General features: G+C 45.2%; 1 protein-coding gene across 21 annotated transcripts in view; it reads left to right on the forward strand.

Annotated features, from left to right (window-relative positions):
• Window positions 1-14,048, forward strand: part of DAB1 (DAB adaptor protein 1) — a 1,107,850-nt gene that overhangs the window by 1,077,445 nt on the left and 16,357 nt on the right. For all 21 annotated transcript variants that reach the window (XM_072730801.1, XM_072730799.1, XM_072730814.1 and 18 more), the window contains 3 exons: window positions 782-844; window positions 3,237-3,345; window positions 11,393-11,941. In XM_072730801.1, coding sequence (XP_072586902.1) covers window positions 782-844; window positions 3,237-3,345; window positions 11,393-11,941 — 721 coding nt within the window. The remainder of the gene's footprint in view (window positions 1-781; window positions 845-3,236; window positions 3,346-11,392; window positions 11,942-14,048) is intronic.

Here is a 14,048-nt window from a genome sequence, read left to right on the forward strand (position 1 = left end):
TGCTATGGCTGGCCTTGCTCAGACACTCCTGTATGATGGATGGGAATATAGACGATACAGTGTCTGTAGTGATGGAGTTCCTAGCAGTGATTAATAGTGTAGATACTGGGCTGTTTTTGTTGCCCTTCCTGGTATTAAATGATATGTTTTCTTTTCTTCCAACTACATTTTTTATCCAAGGCTGGCATTTTCAGAGACTCTCATTTGACTGTATGCTCTTTATGGAGAAAATTCAAGTCCTGGCTTGTGTGACCTTGAGGTCTTCTCTGTAAGACTCAGTTGATTGATCTGTAGAAATGGGGATGATGAATTACACACCTGAGGTTTGTGGTAGTGGGAGCATTTTCTGAGAAGTAGCCAAAAAGTCCTATCTCCTTATAGCTGGCACATAGAAGGCACTTTGTACATGTGTGCGCACTCATAAAAGAAAAGTAGTGAGGGCATCACTTTCTTGCCTTTATGTCCTGGAGAAGAGAGACAGCACTGCACTTGATGGTGAATCAGAGTGAAGTGGTATGACAGGTTACGGGAGGTGGCTAAGCTGGAATCCCCTTAACTAAGCCCAGATAAACTGCCAGACACACTGAAGCAAGAATTGATTCCAGCTGCATCCCAGATGTTGTCTTTACGATCATGAAGTATGGTAATGGCCAGCTGGGCTTACTATTTGTATAGTCATGATGACAAAGAAGCAAGGGTCCTCATGTCACACCGTTTTAAAGCAGTGCCCAGTAGCATTGGCTTCCCTTGTGGTGACTTCATTATCTTTGTGTCTTTTCAGGCTGTGACCCAATTAGAACTTTTTGGGGATATGTCGACCCCTCCTGATATAACCTCTCCCCCCGTAAGTATGCACTGCAGCTCAACCCTCCCTCCCTCCCCTTCTCTTCTTCAGCTGCACGATGGTGAGAAGAAGGGCCTTGGGTAAAAGAGGGCTGCTGGTGGGTTTCACCTCTGCCTCTTTCAAATTGTGTGATTTGGGAGAATTAACCAGCAATCTGAAACCTTGGTTTCCTCTGCTGCTTTTTAAAGGAATTATAAGGCTTCTGTTTTGAGAAGCAAGTGAAACCATGCATCAGCAATTATGAGATACTTGGGTACTTGCTATTCTGTTGGTCAGTGGAGAAAGACATAACTGGGATGAGGTCCCTATCTGCAAGGAGCACACAGTCTAGCTGAGAACATGGGCCAGAAACTCAACAGGACTATAGACACTATGAGGCATTTGTCAGCACCTGCCCAGAGTCCACCCAGCCCAGTGTTCAGCCTAGGAAATGAGGTATCCTCCCTCTGCCTTGTCCTGTCTCCTGCCTTCTTTCCTTCCTCTCTCTCCCTCTCTTCTTTTTGTCTTCTCCTCCCTTCTCCCCTGCCTCCTAGCTTCGCTGAGCTTCTCATAAAGCTTTGGACTCCCCACTCTAGTCTCAGCCAGGGTATATAGCCCATTGCTTGTCATTATTATAGGTCACTGATCGCAGGAGGATAGAGATTACAGGGAACCCTAATTTAAAAATGAAAAGAAAAAAGAATTCAACCCTAAGCAAAATTGAATCCTGGTGCTTTGAGAACTGGTTGCATTCAACGGCAACCCTATGAAAAAAAAAATTAAAAATTTAAAAAAGGCAACCCTATAGCCACAGCAAAGAACAGAACCCAGAAGCCCCCACCAGGTCCTCCCCTGCCACTTCCCTGGAAGCAGGAGGTGGGCAGAGAGCAATGAACCACAGCTGCACCAGCAGAAGCTGCTGGGAGAGGGCAGCTCCTCTGGGCTCCGCACAGTTGTACATATCGAGGGATGGTGCTATGTGGTTTATTGGGGAGATGCACCTTACAGAGAAAAGGCTGTAATCTCAGCACGGAGGACAGATGGCATGAGACTCTACTGCCCACAGCTGCTGCCAGGGACACTAGACACAGCTGCCCTGCTCCCAACATCTGATGTCCAGAGCATACGTGACAGGGGACAGCAGCTCCTGTCTCTGCGGAAGCTGGGGCAGCTCGAACCAGTCTCCTTTTCTCCTCCATCCCAGGGGTAAGAGCTGCATCTTGGGCATGTAGAAACTCAAGCTGTGGGGCCAGAAAGATCTGAAGAAATCTTCTAGCCTGTCCCCTGCATTTTACAGATGAGCAAACTGAGGCCTAGAGAGGGCACATGACTCCCCCTAAGATCACGTGGGGGAAACAGAACAGCCCCACTTATGTTTAAAAGTGCTTAACGCAGCAGCTCACGGCTGTTTCTGGCCCTGAACCCAAGTGCAGTCCAAATGGGTATTTAATAATCCCCAGAACAATGCCACTCCACCCACAGGCTGCTGGTCTAAAAATGGCCCTGTCTAATTGCCATGGTTTCAGGATTAATTACTTGCCCCAGACTGTTCCAAGGGGAAAAGAAAAATAAGGATACAATGGCATCACATAGACATACTTTATAAGAGAAAGGCTGCTGTAAATGGGTGTGAGCCTTTGAAAAACTGAGTACTGATGCTTTTCTTTGAGTGCCCCCTCTGTATCCCTTCTGTCTGTTTGATTTGTCCCAGTACCTCTCACCTTCCCCACCAGTGCATGCGATGGACCTGTCTCGAGTTCCAGCAGAGGCTGGGTGATTTAGAGTTTGCTGCTCCTCAGGCTTCAGTTTTTTTTATCATTTGAAAATATTTCCTTGTCTATGCACATAGAAACTCAGACAGAATGTGGGAGGCATCAGGAGACAGGGGTCTCTGTTCTAGTCTCTGAGCTCTATTTGGTCATTTTGTCAGGCTGTTTATTTACTGTGTATTAAGTGACAAACCCTGAATTAGGTGCACAGTGGATCCTGAGTGGGTTCATGTCAGTTTAAGTTGACCCCCTCTAAAGGATGAAAGCTACATATTGTGGAATAATTCGATGGCCTGAAAAACACCCCCAAGGAGCAGGGGCTCAAACCAAAGAGTTGAGATTCTGGCCACTGTTTGCTGAGCACCTGCTAATGTGCCTCAGCATGGTACTAAGTGAATTAAATGCAGGATCTCGCTTCATTATCACAGCTGCTAAAAGGTAGGTCTCGTTTGTCCTGTTTTATGGTCAGTGTATACAACCAGCTTGTGGTCTGCATACCACAAGTGTGGCCTGGACCATGGCTGGCTTCTCCAGTCCCTCCTGCCCCTGCTTCCTGCACCTACTGCCTCTCATCCTTGACGGCTCCTGAGCCCAGTTTCCCAGGGACCTCACACACCTTCTGCACCCCCCTCTCTCTCTAACAGACTCCTGCAACTCCAGGTGATGCCTTTATCCCGTCTTCATCTCAGACACTTCCGGCGAGTGCAGACATGTTTAGTTCTGTACCTTTCGGCACTGCTGCTGTACCCTCAGGTAAGCTGTCTTCGGCCCGCTTCCCTTCCTTCGGCCTCCACCTGTCAAGGAAGAGAAAGGGTTGATGTGAACCAGCTGTCAAATTATGCCCGAAGACTTGCGGAACCACCAGCCTCTCCTGTGACTCTTCAGATGACTTTGAGAGGCTGCCATTGGGAGGTGGGGGAGCATTTGCACACCTGTGGTAGACTGTAGGCTGGAATTCAGTGAAGTCTTTCACCTGGAAAGGTCAAAATTCTAGGTTACTCAGTAGTAGACAGCTTCAGGGAGCCCAGTGCACATGCAACCGTGTAAATTAGTGCGAGTTCTCCTCGTGTGCATCCCAGCCAGAGGGAGGGAGGATGGCAGGTGGGGGGAAGTATGAACTCTCCACAGACCTCTTGGGATCAGATTGCCTCCTTTGGTAGAGATTTGAGAATGGGGAGGCTCTCCATGCAAAGTGGGGTGCTGAGGGGACAGTGCCAAACTGCTAACAGTGAACTGGGAAGGTGATGGGGCTTTTAATGATTTTGAAAGTATTTGTTCTGTTTTCTAAGCATTCTTTAATATTTATAAATATATATACTGCTCTTACAACAGGTCGTGCATATATGTGTGCATATGTATATATAGTGACAGTATTGCAGGTGAGGTAAAAATTGGCAGGATCTCTTTTCTTAACTTGTCTCCATGGCATCAGGAACTCCATGTAGCCAGACCGCTTGACTTGGGACAGGTCAGAGGTGGTATTCCACTCTTTACATACATGAGAGCCTTAAAGACTGTTTTCTTTCTATGTATTTGAAATCTGTGGCTTTATCTTTCTATTTTATTCTTATATACAGCCAAAAGAACCTGAATATTTCCTTTTTTTTAAGAAAATATTTTTATTTATTTGTTTGAGGGAGGGAGTGTGGACATGCAAGCAGGGGGCAGGAAGCAGAGGGAGAGGGAGAGAATCCTCAACAGGCTACACCAAGATGAGCATGGGGTCCAACAATGTGGGACTCGATCTCACAACACCAAGATCATGACCTGAGCCCAAATCAACAGCCCCCAACAGTTAACCAAATGAGTCACCCAGGAGCCCTGAGCCTAAATATTTTCAAATATACATTTCCTTGAGTTTTTCTCTATAAACAATTCTAGCCATACAGAGTTAGAAGCAAATTCTTGCCACCGAATATGAACCTTGCTGTTATTCAAAATGAAGTAAAAATTCATACTCTATTCTGGAATAGTTAAAATTATTCCCCATAAGCCCAGAGATCATTATGCACTTTCAGAAGCGACAGAGGTCGGTAGCCGTTGGATCTAGCTAACACTTTAGAATCTGCAAGTAATGCAGACTTTTAATTGCTGAGCTTCCCAATCAAATCTGTTTTACCCATCTCTAAAATGGGACCGTGGTTATGGCTGGTTTTTCTTACCTAAAATGGATATTAAAATCTCCTCGGGAAAAAAATAAAAAATAAAAAAATAAAAAAATAAAATCTCCTTGGGAATAGTGTAATAGAATGCATCATTTAAAATAAGAGTAACAGTTTTCCATCAGAAATGTATCACCTTCCCGTGTTGAAACTACCATGCTTTCCCCTCATTATCTGATCTATGAAGATGAAGTGCTGAGACAGGTAATGGGAATGCTCAGCCCCAAACTTACCAACTTGCAGATGTGTTCATTCCACAAATATTCACTCCTCAGTGAATGAGCCAGGCCCTATTCTAGGTGCTTGGGGTGTGCCCGTGAACATGACAGATGCAGGTCCTGCCCTCATGGCACTTCCCTTTCTACTGTGGAGACAGGCAACAACATAAAAATAAGTAACATACCTAGTATGTCTGAAAATAGTAAGTGGTGTGGATAGAAGAAAGTCAAGGGCAGTGTAGGGGCTTTAGAGCAAGTGTAAATAAAGGTTATGGTCAGGAGGGGCTCATGCAGAGGTGAGGTGTGAGCAGACTATGTGAGGATGGAAGCCAGGAAGCTGTCTAGGAAGAGGACTCTAGGCAAGTCTCCATCCTCCTTCTCCATAAGTGAGAGTGGGACAGGATGCAGTCACACGGCTCCCTGCCCTAACATTTGCATAAAAGCACCCCGAGGACCTGGCCGAGCCACACACATAACTACTCTGGACCTTGTCCTGAGCCTGTGTCAGATGAGGGCTTTGAAAACCTGGGTTTTAGTCTTGCTACTTGACCAGCCGTGTTGCAAACTACGGACAAGCCAGTTCACGTCTAGGTTTGGGTTCTTCAGCTGCTCAAAAAAAAAAAAAAAATTGATTGATTACCTCCACAATTCCACTGTTTAGAATGTAAGTGTAAAATTAATTTCATTGAGCACATTTTGGTTCTCAAAGTGCCTGCTTCTATTCAGATATGCTGAGAAACAAGTAGATGTCAGTGGGTGGTCAACTATCAGCCTCTTCCTTGGAATGGCCCTAAGAAATCTCTGCAGATGCTGAGTCGCCATCTGCCCGTCCCCCAGTTGTCCAACCAGTGACAGGGAGCCAGGGACACGAACCACGGCATGCAGTACAACAGATGGGCTACAGGTTGGGGGCCAGGGTGTGTATGTGTGGTTTGCATCTGATGGGCTGGGTTCAAATCCTAGCTCATCTATTTATGTATGTTTTAGACTCCTGAGCCAATTACTTAACCTGCCAGAGCCAGAGTTTCTAAATCTTTATAAATGAGTAAAAAATAATACTTCCCTCGCAACAATATCATGAGAATTAAATGAGAAAACAAAGTGAAGCACCCTGAAAATTGCCGGCATACTGTGGATGCTTCAGTGAGCAAATGCAGCTCGTGTTGCTACTATTATGATTATTATGACTCTTATTTTTAAAGTAGAAGAAAATGTCTTGTCCTGCCTATATTTTTTCCCTTTAACCTTTTTGGAATATTTAGAAAAACATCCATCTAATAAAGTTTAGCTTTGACCTCTTAACTGTACATGACAGAGCTGGCCTGAGGGCTTAGAAAATACTGTGTATAAATACAGACCTGCCACTAGCCAACTGGGTAAAACTCAGCTAAATCTCCTCTGAGCCTCAAGGAGCTTATCTGTGAAATGGGGATGGTAACTCCACCATATAGCTGGTCAGACGATTGCATGAGTTCATACACATAGTGGAACATTTAAAATGGTGCTTGGTGGTGTTTCTATCGGTAAGCAGTCAACAGATGTTTGCTAGCCTGTCTGTTAGGAGCCTGGCTCTGTTCCCCATACCCTATGGTAGCTGCCTCAAGCCTTCCCCTCAGCCACCTACAGTATCTCAAACACAGAGTAAAGAGATACTGTATCAGCGACACAGAGGCTTGTTGCAAGGATCAATGTCACATAAATGTAAGCTCCATGAGGGAAAGGTTTGTTTTTCTTAATTATTGTGTTCTTTACTGGATCTCCAGAGACCAAAACAGTGCTTCACACTCAATAGGGATCTTTTTGAATGAATGAATAAATCAGTGAATGAATGAGATCATGTACATAAGCATTACCATACAAGTTCTGCATAAATGTCGGGAGAGTCCCTTAGTTTTCCATATTTTTCTCACATTTTAGGCTGCTTTTTAAATTCAAATAATGAGGTATCCCCAGGTGCAAGCATCTGGTTATAAATTGCAATTTTCAACACTCCTTAAAAATCTAACTGCAAGGCAGTAATGCAGGTGTTTCCTTTCACTTCACAGCAAGGAGATTTATGATTGATCTGAACTCCATGGCATAAACAGATGCTCCGTGGCACCTCCTCCCTCCACCGTCGAACGTTAATGAGTAAATGTTACTAAGCAGTTAAGTGGCTGCAGTGGCAGCCACCAAGTGGCTCCCCCATGTCCGCTGCTACCGCAGCGCTGCCACTGTCGTGTCCCATCAGGCGTGCATGATGCCATGTGGCCAGAGAACCTTAGCTCACAGGTCTGGGGGAAGCCCAGGCTACAGAGACCCCTACCCCCCAGAAAAACTAGTAAGACCTGCGAGTTCCCTAACATGATACCCAATTACCCTGTGCTGCTTTTTTTTTTCTTTTGAATATTGTGCTTGGGTCTGAAGCAGATGGCATGAAGCCAGGGAGACATGCTAATAGCTCTCTCCAGAAAAGTGTGCACAGCCCATCTGTTGGTTCCTTGTGGGGAAAAAAAAAAGACAGGGAAAAGAAAAACCTGCCACCAACAGTAGAATCATCAGTGATCACAGCACTTACAGATCTTCGAGTTTAATTGTACACTTGGAAAAATGCAGTGAAGGCATTTATTCCACTATGACTCATTCACCTTTATAGAGAGACACTCTCCCATCTCAGGCATTTATGGAGCAGCTGATGTGTGCCCAAAACTGTGCCAGACACAGAGGAGAGGGAAAGGGAAAATAAAATGTTCCTACTAGCAGGTGGTTTCTTGTCTAATGATGGAAGACAGAATAACTGGGCAGTTGCAACACAGTGTGACCAAATGCCATCCACAGAGATGACCCCTGGGGTCTGCAGAAGCCCAGAGGAGAACCAGTGGAGTGCAGAGGGCAGAAAAAGTGCCCAGAAGAGGTGCTACTGAACTGGTTCTCAGAGAGTGCATAAGGAGTAGCCAGGTGAGGTAGGGGTGTCTGTCCAGGCGGGAAGCACCAGCAGGGATGAAAGAGAGCCAATGGAGCTTTGTTTGCAGCTGCTGTAGGGAAAGGTGGGATGAAGAGGTAGGAAGGGGCCTGATCCCTGAAGGCTCCTAAGCCAAGCTAAGGCATCCAAACCTTATAGTCAAGACAGTGAAGCACTATATTGCATCTTAGAGCAATCCTCCGGTGGCAACGAGGGCTGTGGAGTGGAAGCAAAGTGAAAGACAGCCTAGCCTGTCTGCAGGCTGAAACCTTCCATCCCTTTCCCAAAATGGGCATCAGGATTGAGGTCATTGAAAGATCTGTGTCTCCTCCCCATCAGACCTAGTGCCCCCTTTTTACGACAGATCTTTGTAATGTCTCCTTTAAATTCTTGAAATGAAATTCATAGATGATATAACTTATCTAATAGTTTTTTTTAATATTAATGACTTCTTTTTTTTAATTTTTATTTATTTATGATAGTCACAGAGAGAGAGAGAGAGAGAGAAGCAGAGACATAGGCAGAGGGAGAAGCAGGCTCCATGCAGGGAGCCCGACGTGGGATTTGATCCCGGGTCTCCAGGATCGCACCCTGGGCCAAAGGCAGGCACTAAACCGCTGCCCCACCCAGGGATCCCTCTAATAGTTTTTTTTTTTTTTTAATATATAATGCCTTCATTATAAGGAGGAAACTTTTTTTAAAGATTTTATTTATTCATGAGAAACAGAGAGAGGCAGAGACCTAGGCAGTGGAAGAAGCAGGCTTCCTGCAGGGAGCCCGATGCAGGATTTGATCCCAGGACCCCAGGATCATGCCCTGGGCCAAAGGCAGATGCTCAACCGCTGAGCCACCCAGGTGGGGTGGCTTAAAAGGAAGAAACTTTTAAAAGCTAATTTGTAATAAAAAGGTACCTATTTCAATAAGGGAAATACCCAGGTATAGCTGCGCTAGAAGTCCTACTAAGTGGCCAGGTGTGTAGAACTATAAATAGAGTCTCTGCAGGTGCAGAGGGACACAGGAACGCCGTGTGGGTTCAAACACCAGGGAAAGTGTTTCTGTCGGGAACCTCAACTTTCCCAAATGGTGAGCAACTCTTGACCGTGTTCCAAACAAGACAAAATACAGTCGGCCTTCAATGTACACCGCTGTTACCTTCCCAGAAAACTAAGTGCATTGAAACTATGCAAAGAAACTGAATTTCTAGGTAATACAATGTCCAGCCCATACTCAAATATTATCGTAGCCAGAACGTGGGGGAATTCTCTGTTATGCACGTTGGTCTCACACAGTATAGGATATCAAGTATCCAAGCTCTCTGCTTCTCAAGTGCACATAGTGGCTCCCACTAGCAAGTTAACCTGACAACCAAAATATACCCCACAAATTTCCTAATCATCCCCCCATCAAAGTAAATCAGAAAATATGAAAAACAGTTGTGGAATTCTTAATCTGTTAGTGGGCTCGAGTCACTGCCTTATTATGTGATGGGTGTGGTGAGAGGCGATGCAAGCAGGTCTCAGGTTTGAAATGCCAGCACCAACGTCTCTTCACCCCTCTAATTTCAGTGCAGTAGGGCTAAGCGATCACATAAGGATATGGTCTGTTTGCCTTGTCGACGCCCCCTAGGAGCCTGTCACACTGCTGGATTCATCAGCAAGGAGCCTGTGTGTCCTGTCTCCTCCACCTTTCTGGAACCTCTTCTCACCTCACAAGGAAATGGCTGGACCTGGAATGTTGTCTCCATTCCTTAGTCATCATTTGAAGGGCAGGGGATCTGAGGCTGGAGCATGAGTGAGGCACTCTGCACATGGTTTCTCTGGGCTCCCCACAGTCATTGACATCACCCATGACAGGATCAGAGCCACGGGGCCTGCCTGCCTTCCCTTTGGAAGTTGCTAGGATACCTTGCACCCACTCCTCTTCTCTTGGCCTCACTCCTGCATACCTGTAAACTCCTTCTGACAGCCATGAACATGCTGGTTTTGAGAGATCAGGCCAAACCAGCTTCTCCCTCCTCTCCTCTGCCTGGCCTGGGCATCTGTCTCCCAGGCTCAATGGCACATGTGTATGTCCACGGGGCCCTCTGAGAAGGGCAGGGATCACTGGAAGCACGTGGGAATTTCTCTAGCCCTGTCCAACATTTGCCAAACCCCGGTGTACTTACTATCCAGATATCAGAAATTGGTCTTGGCTGTCTGGCTGGGGCAGTGTGATGTAGAGGGAAGAACACCACTAGCTGTGGGGACAAGTGACCTCAGTTCAGATCCTGATCCCACTTCATGCTGTCTCTGTGACCCTAAGCATGGACTTTCCCTCTCTGAACACCTATTTCCTTATCCCTAGAATGGGGATGAGAATACCTACCCTGCAGGGATTCCGTGAGGATGTGAAGCACCTAATACTGTACCTAGAACATCATAGACATCGAATACAAGGAAATTATTTGTGTTACTATTGATACTGTGAAAAGTGTCACTTCTCCTTTTAAAATGGTTATATCTCATCTGAAAGGACTTAGTACAGCCAACAATTAACAGGGTGACATATGTGAGTAGACCCTTGGGAGTTTTGGCGTCCCAAACCTATGCCACTGTACAAGGTGCTCCTGAGTAGACAGTCCCTAAAATTGGCATGATGACAATGCAGAAATAATGTGTTCTAATACCTGGAGCTACCACTTATTATATGGCTGCTCTGTATCAAACAAGGTATTAAGTACTTCCTAGGATTTCTCTGACTTAAATCCTACTAATTGCTAACATTTACTGAATGCATACTTGGTGTCAGGTGCAGTAGTCCACCTCAAAAATGTCATCTCCATTTATCTTTAAACCAAGCCCATGAGGCAGACAGTATTTTTTGCCCATTTCACAGACGAGGAGAGAGAGCCCGAGAGAGCTTGTGGCGCTCTCCCTAAACTCCGCAGATAAGAAGCAGCAGTCCAAATTTTAACCTAGACCTCAACATCCCCGATACTCTGATTCTTCTTCCCTCAGCACATGTTTTCCATGCTGAAAAGGAAGATCTTATAACCTGGCTTTCTAACAAAGAGCTTGAGGTTTAGAAAGTTTAAGTGTTTGGTCTAGCCAGAAGGGGAGGCAAGATTCAAACCCAAATGTACCCGATGTCTAGTACTCTACCTTTTCCACTGAGACACACCAGCTCCTGAGGCTGTGTGGAGTCGGAAACCTTTAATTATAACAATATTATCATCATCTCCCAAACACCTGCCCGGCTTGCTCGCTCACTGCATTCTAGTTTTGCTTATGAGTCCCCTTCTTAGAGAGGTTTCTCCAGACCGTGGCTCTGGAAGGAACACTCCATTGAAAGCCGGAACTTTCATCTTACTCATCTTTGTGGCCCAGGTCTCTAGCACAGAGCCTGGAACGTAACAACTGCTCAGTATCTTTCTGCCGATCACCTGAATCCATGAATTATTCTTTCCCAGGGTACATGACTCATCTTTCTCACCCTTCCAGGTTATGTTGCAATGGGCGCCGTCCTCCCATCCTTCTGGGGCCAGCAGCCCCTCGTCCAACAGCAGATCGCCATGGGTGCTCAGCCACCAGTCGCTCAGGTGATGCCGGGGGCTCAGCCCATCGCATGGGGCCAGCCGGGTCTCTTCCCTGCCACTCAGCAGCCCTGGCCAACTGTAGCCGGGCAGTTTCCGCCAGCCGCCTTCATGCCCACACAAACTGTTATGCCTTTGCCAGCCGCCATGTTCCAAGGTCCCCTCACCCCCCTTGCAACCGTCCCAACCACGGGTGACTCCACCAGGTCAAGTCCACAGACCGAGAAGCCCAGACAGAAAATGGGGAAAGAAATGTTTAAGGATTTCCAGATGGCCCAGCCGCCACCCGTGCCCTCCCGCAAACCCGACCAACCCTCCCTCACCTGTACCTCAGAGGCCTTCTCCAGTTACTTCAACAAAGTCGGGGTGGCACAGGATACAGATGACTGTGACGACTTTGACATCTCCCAGTTGAATTTGACCCCTGTGACTTCTACCACACCATCAACCAACTCACGTGAGTGCCCTTCTTGGGAGACCTAACTCCAATGAGAGCGATGCCTTGTTTCTTGAGTCACAGAACTCATCTCAGTTCACATTCAGCAGGCATCTTGGTATATATGATTACTAATAATAATAGCTACCAGTTATGAGGTGCCAATTATACATATCTACCTCGTAACCATTGTTTTTATACTTTTATACTCATAACAATGCTTATTACGGGTTTTGTTAGACCTGTCTGACCAATAATGAGAGTGAGGTTCAAGGACAAGGAGAGTAGTAGAATCAAATACAAACCTGTTATTTTCCTACCAGTCACTCTGCTTCTAATGTTTTTGTTGATCTGCTCATCTATCCATTCATTCATTCATTATTCCTCCTTATGACACAGATTTTGGTACGGCTTGTTGAAATGGAAATGAATAGTGAATATGAATTTTAAAACTCTGGGAAATAAGGACAAAAAGTTAGAATAGAAAACTAAAATCAAGAGAAAACTTACGGGAAAGAAAGAGCAGCCATAAGATCTCATCCAGCTGGTTTAGTTGAAGCCAGATTTTGGCTCAGGGCTTTGGGTCGTCAAAGAGAAAAAATGGTAGTGAAGCAGAAATCTCTAGACTGGGAACCTAGAGAGCAGATTTATCACTTCCTTGTTTTGTGCCTATCAGCAAGTCATTTTTGTGAGCCTCAATTTCCTCATCTATCTTAGGCTAAGAGATATTACAAGGATCAGTGGTACATGTACTGAAACATTGTATACATCACAAATTTTAAGGTATTTTTGTCACCATTATGACTGCATATTGAATGGTTCTGTGTCAAATCCCTGGACCAGAGTTCCAGCCTTTGCTCTTATACCACAAGCTGTGTCTTTGGCCATATGTGTGACTTTCTTAACCTCAGCTGTGTCATGGGTAAAATGCATTGAGTTGGCTTGGATGATGAGGAGTGTACTTCCTTCTAGTTCAGGGACTCAGTGATTCTTTCCCAGATCACTTTTCTACTGTAAGCATCCAAAAAGCCATGACCACGCAGCCAATCAGAATCTAGATACACTTGAGCACACATATGCTCGGAAAGGTGTCTGGTAGTTCAGCCCATGCCTTTGACAATTGATAGGGAAAAGAAAAAGTCTCATGGAACAATGAGTTTGGCGTTTTCATTACTGTCACAGATGATAGGGATCGCTGCTTGGCCAATAGCGAGAATTGTCAAAAAATCTAATGTTAACACAATTAGGTGGTGTTATTTCAGCCAGGTTCAGAAGGCAGTTCTGAAAAGGAATACCTTTTATGTGTATAAACAACCTACTTCTACTCAGGCCATGTGATCTCCATATGAGGGCATCTCTATTAGCTCCACGTCACAGGGTTTCAGTGAAGAATAATGAATAAAAAATGAAATGCTGGGGGAATGAGAGCCATGCATAAATAAGCAAGCATCTTTTGAAAGCAAGTGTCTCTCTTTCAATGGACTTGCATGCCAGCTATAAATAAAAGGGAAGTTTCAGTTCTTTGAGGACAGGACATATGTCCTAATCGCCCGTCTACTTCTTCTAATGCTAGCATAGTATCTAACGTGTGGGAGACATTTGGGAAAAATCGTAGAGATTGAAATGAACAGAACAAAGGCCATTCGGCTGTGGTTGTGTTTTACAACCTGGGCTTTATTGATATTTGGGGCCAGATAATTCTTTGTTGTGGGGTGTGTGTTGTGCTTATAGGATGATGAGCAGCATCCCTGCGTCCACCCACTAGATGCCAGAAATACATGTCCTGTCCCCCGAGTCTTTATAGTCAGAAATGATCCAAGAAAAAAAAAAAAAAGAAATGACCCAAGATACTGTGAAATGTCTCCTAGGATTTAAATTGCACCATTAAAGAACCACTCTTTTAGATTATTCAGGTATTCTAGAAGAGCCTTCTAAAGGCTAAGACACTTACATAAATGAACTTCTAATTATGCTTCCAAATGACTTCATCTGATAAGTAGGACCAGTACACCTCTCAGACTGGCACCTCAGCCTGTGTTCTCGGCCTCTAGTAAGCAATAAGCCACTTCAAACACAATTTGGAATCCAGTTACGCCAACATTTATTCATTAGCTGTTGGAAATCGGGG

The sequence above is a fragment of the Vulpes vulpes genome, chromosome 12 (assembly GCF_048418805.1).
Source record: "Vulpes vulpes isolate BD-2025 chromosome 12, VulVul3, whole genome shotgun sequence".
Taxonomy (NCBI): Eukaryota; Metazoa; Chordata; class Mammalia; order Carnivora; family Canidae; genus Vulpes; species Vulpes vulpes.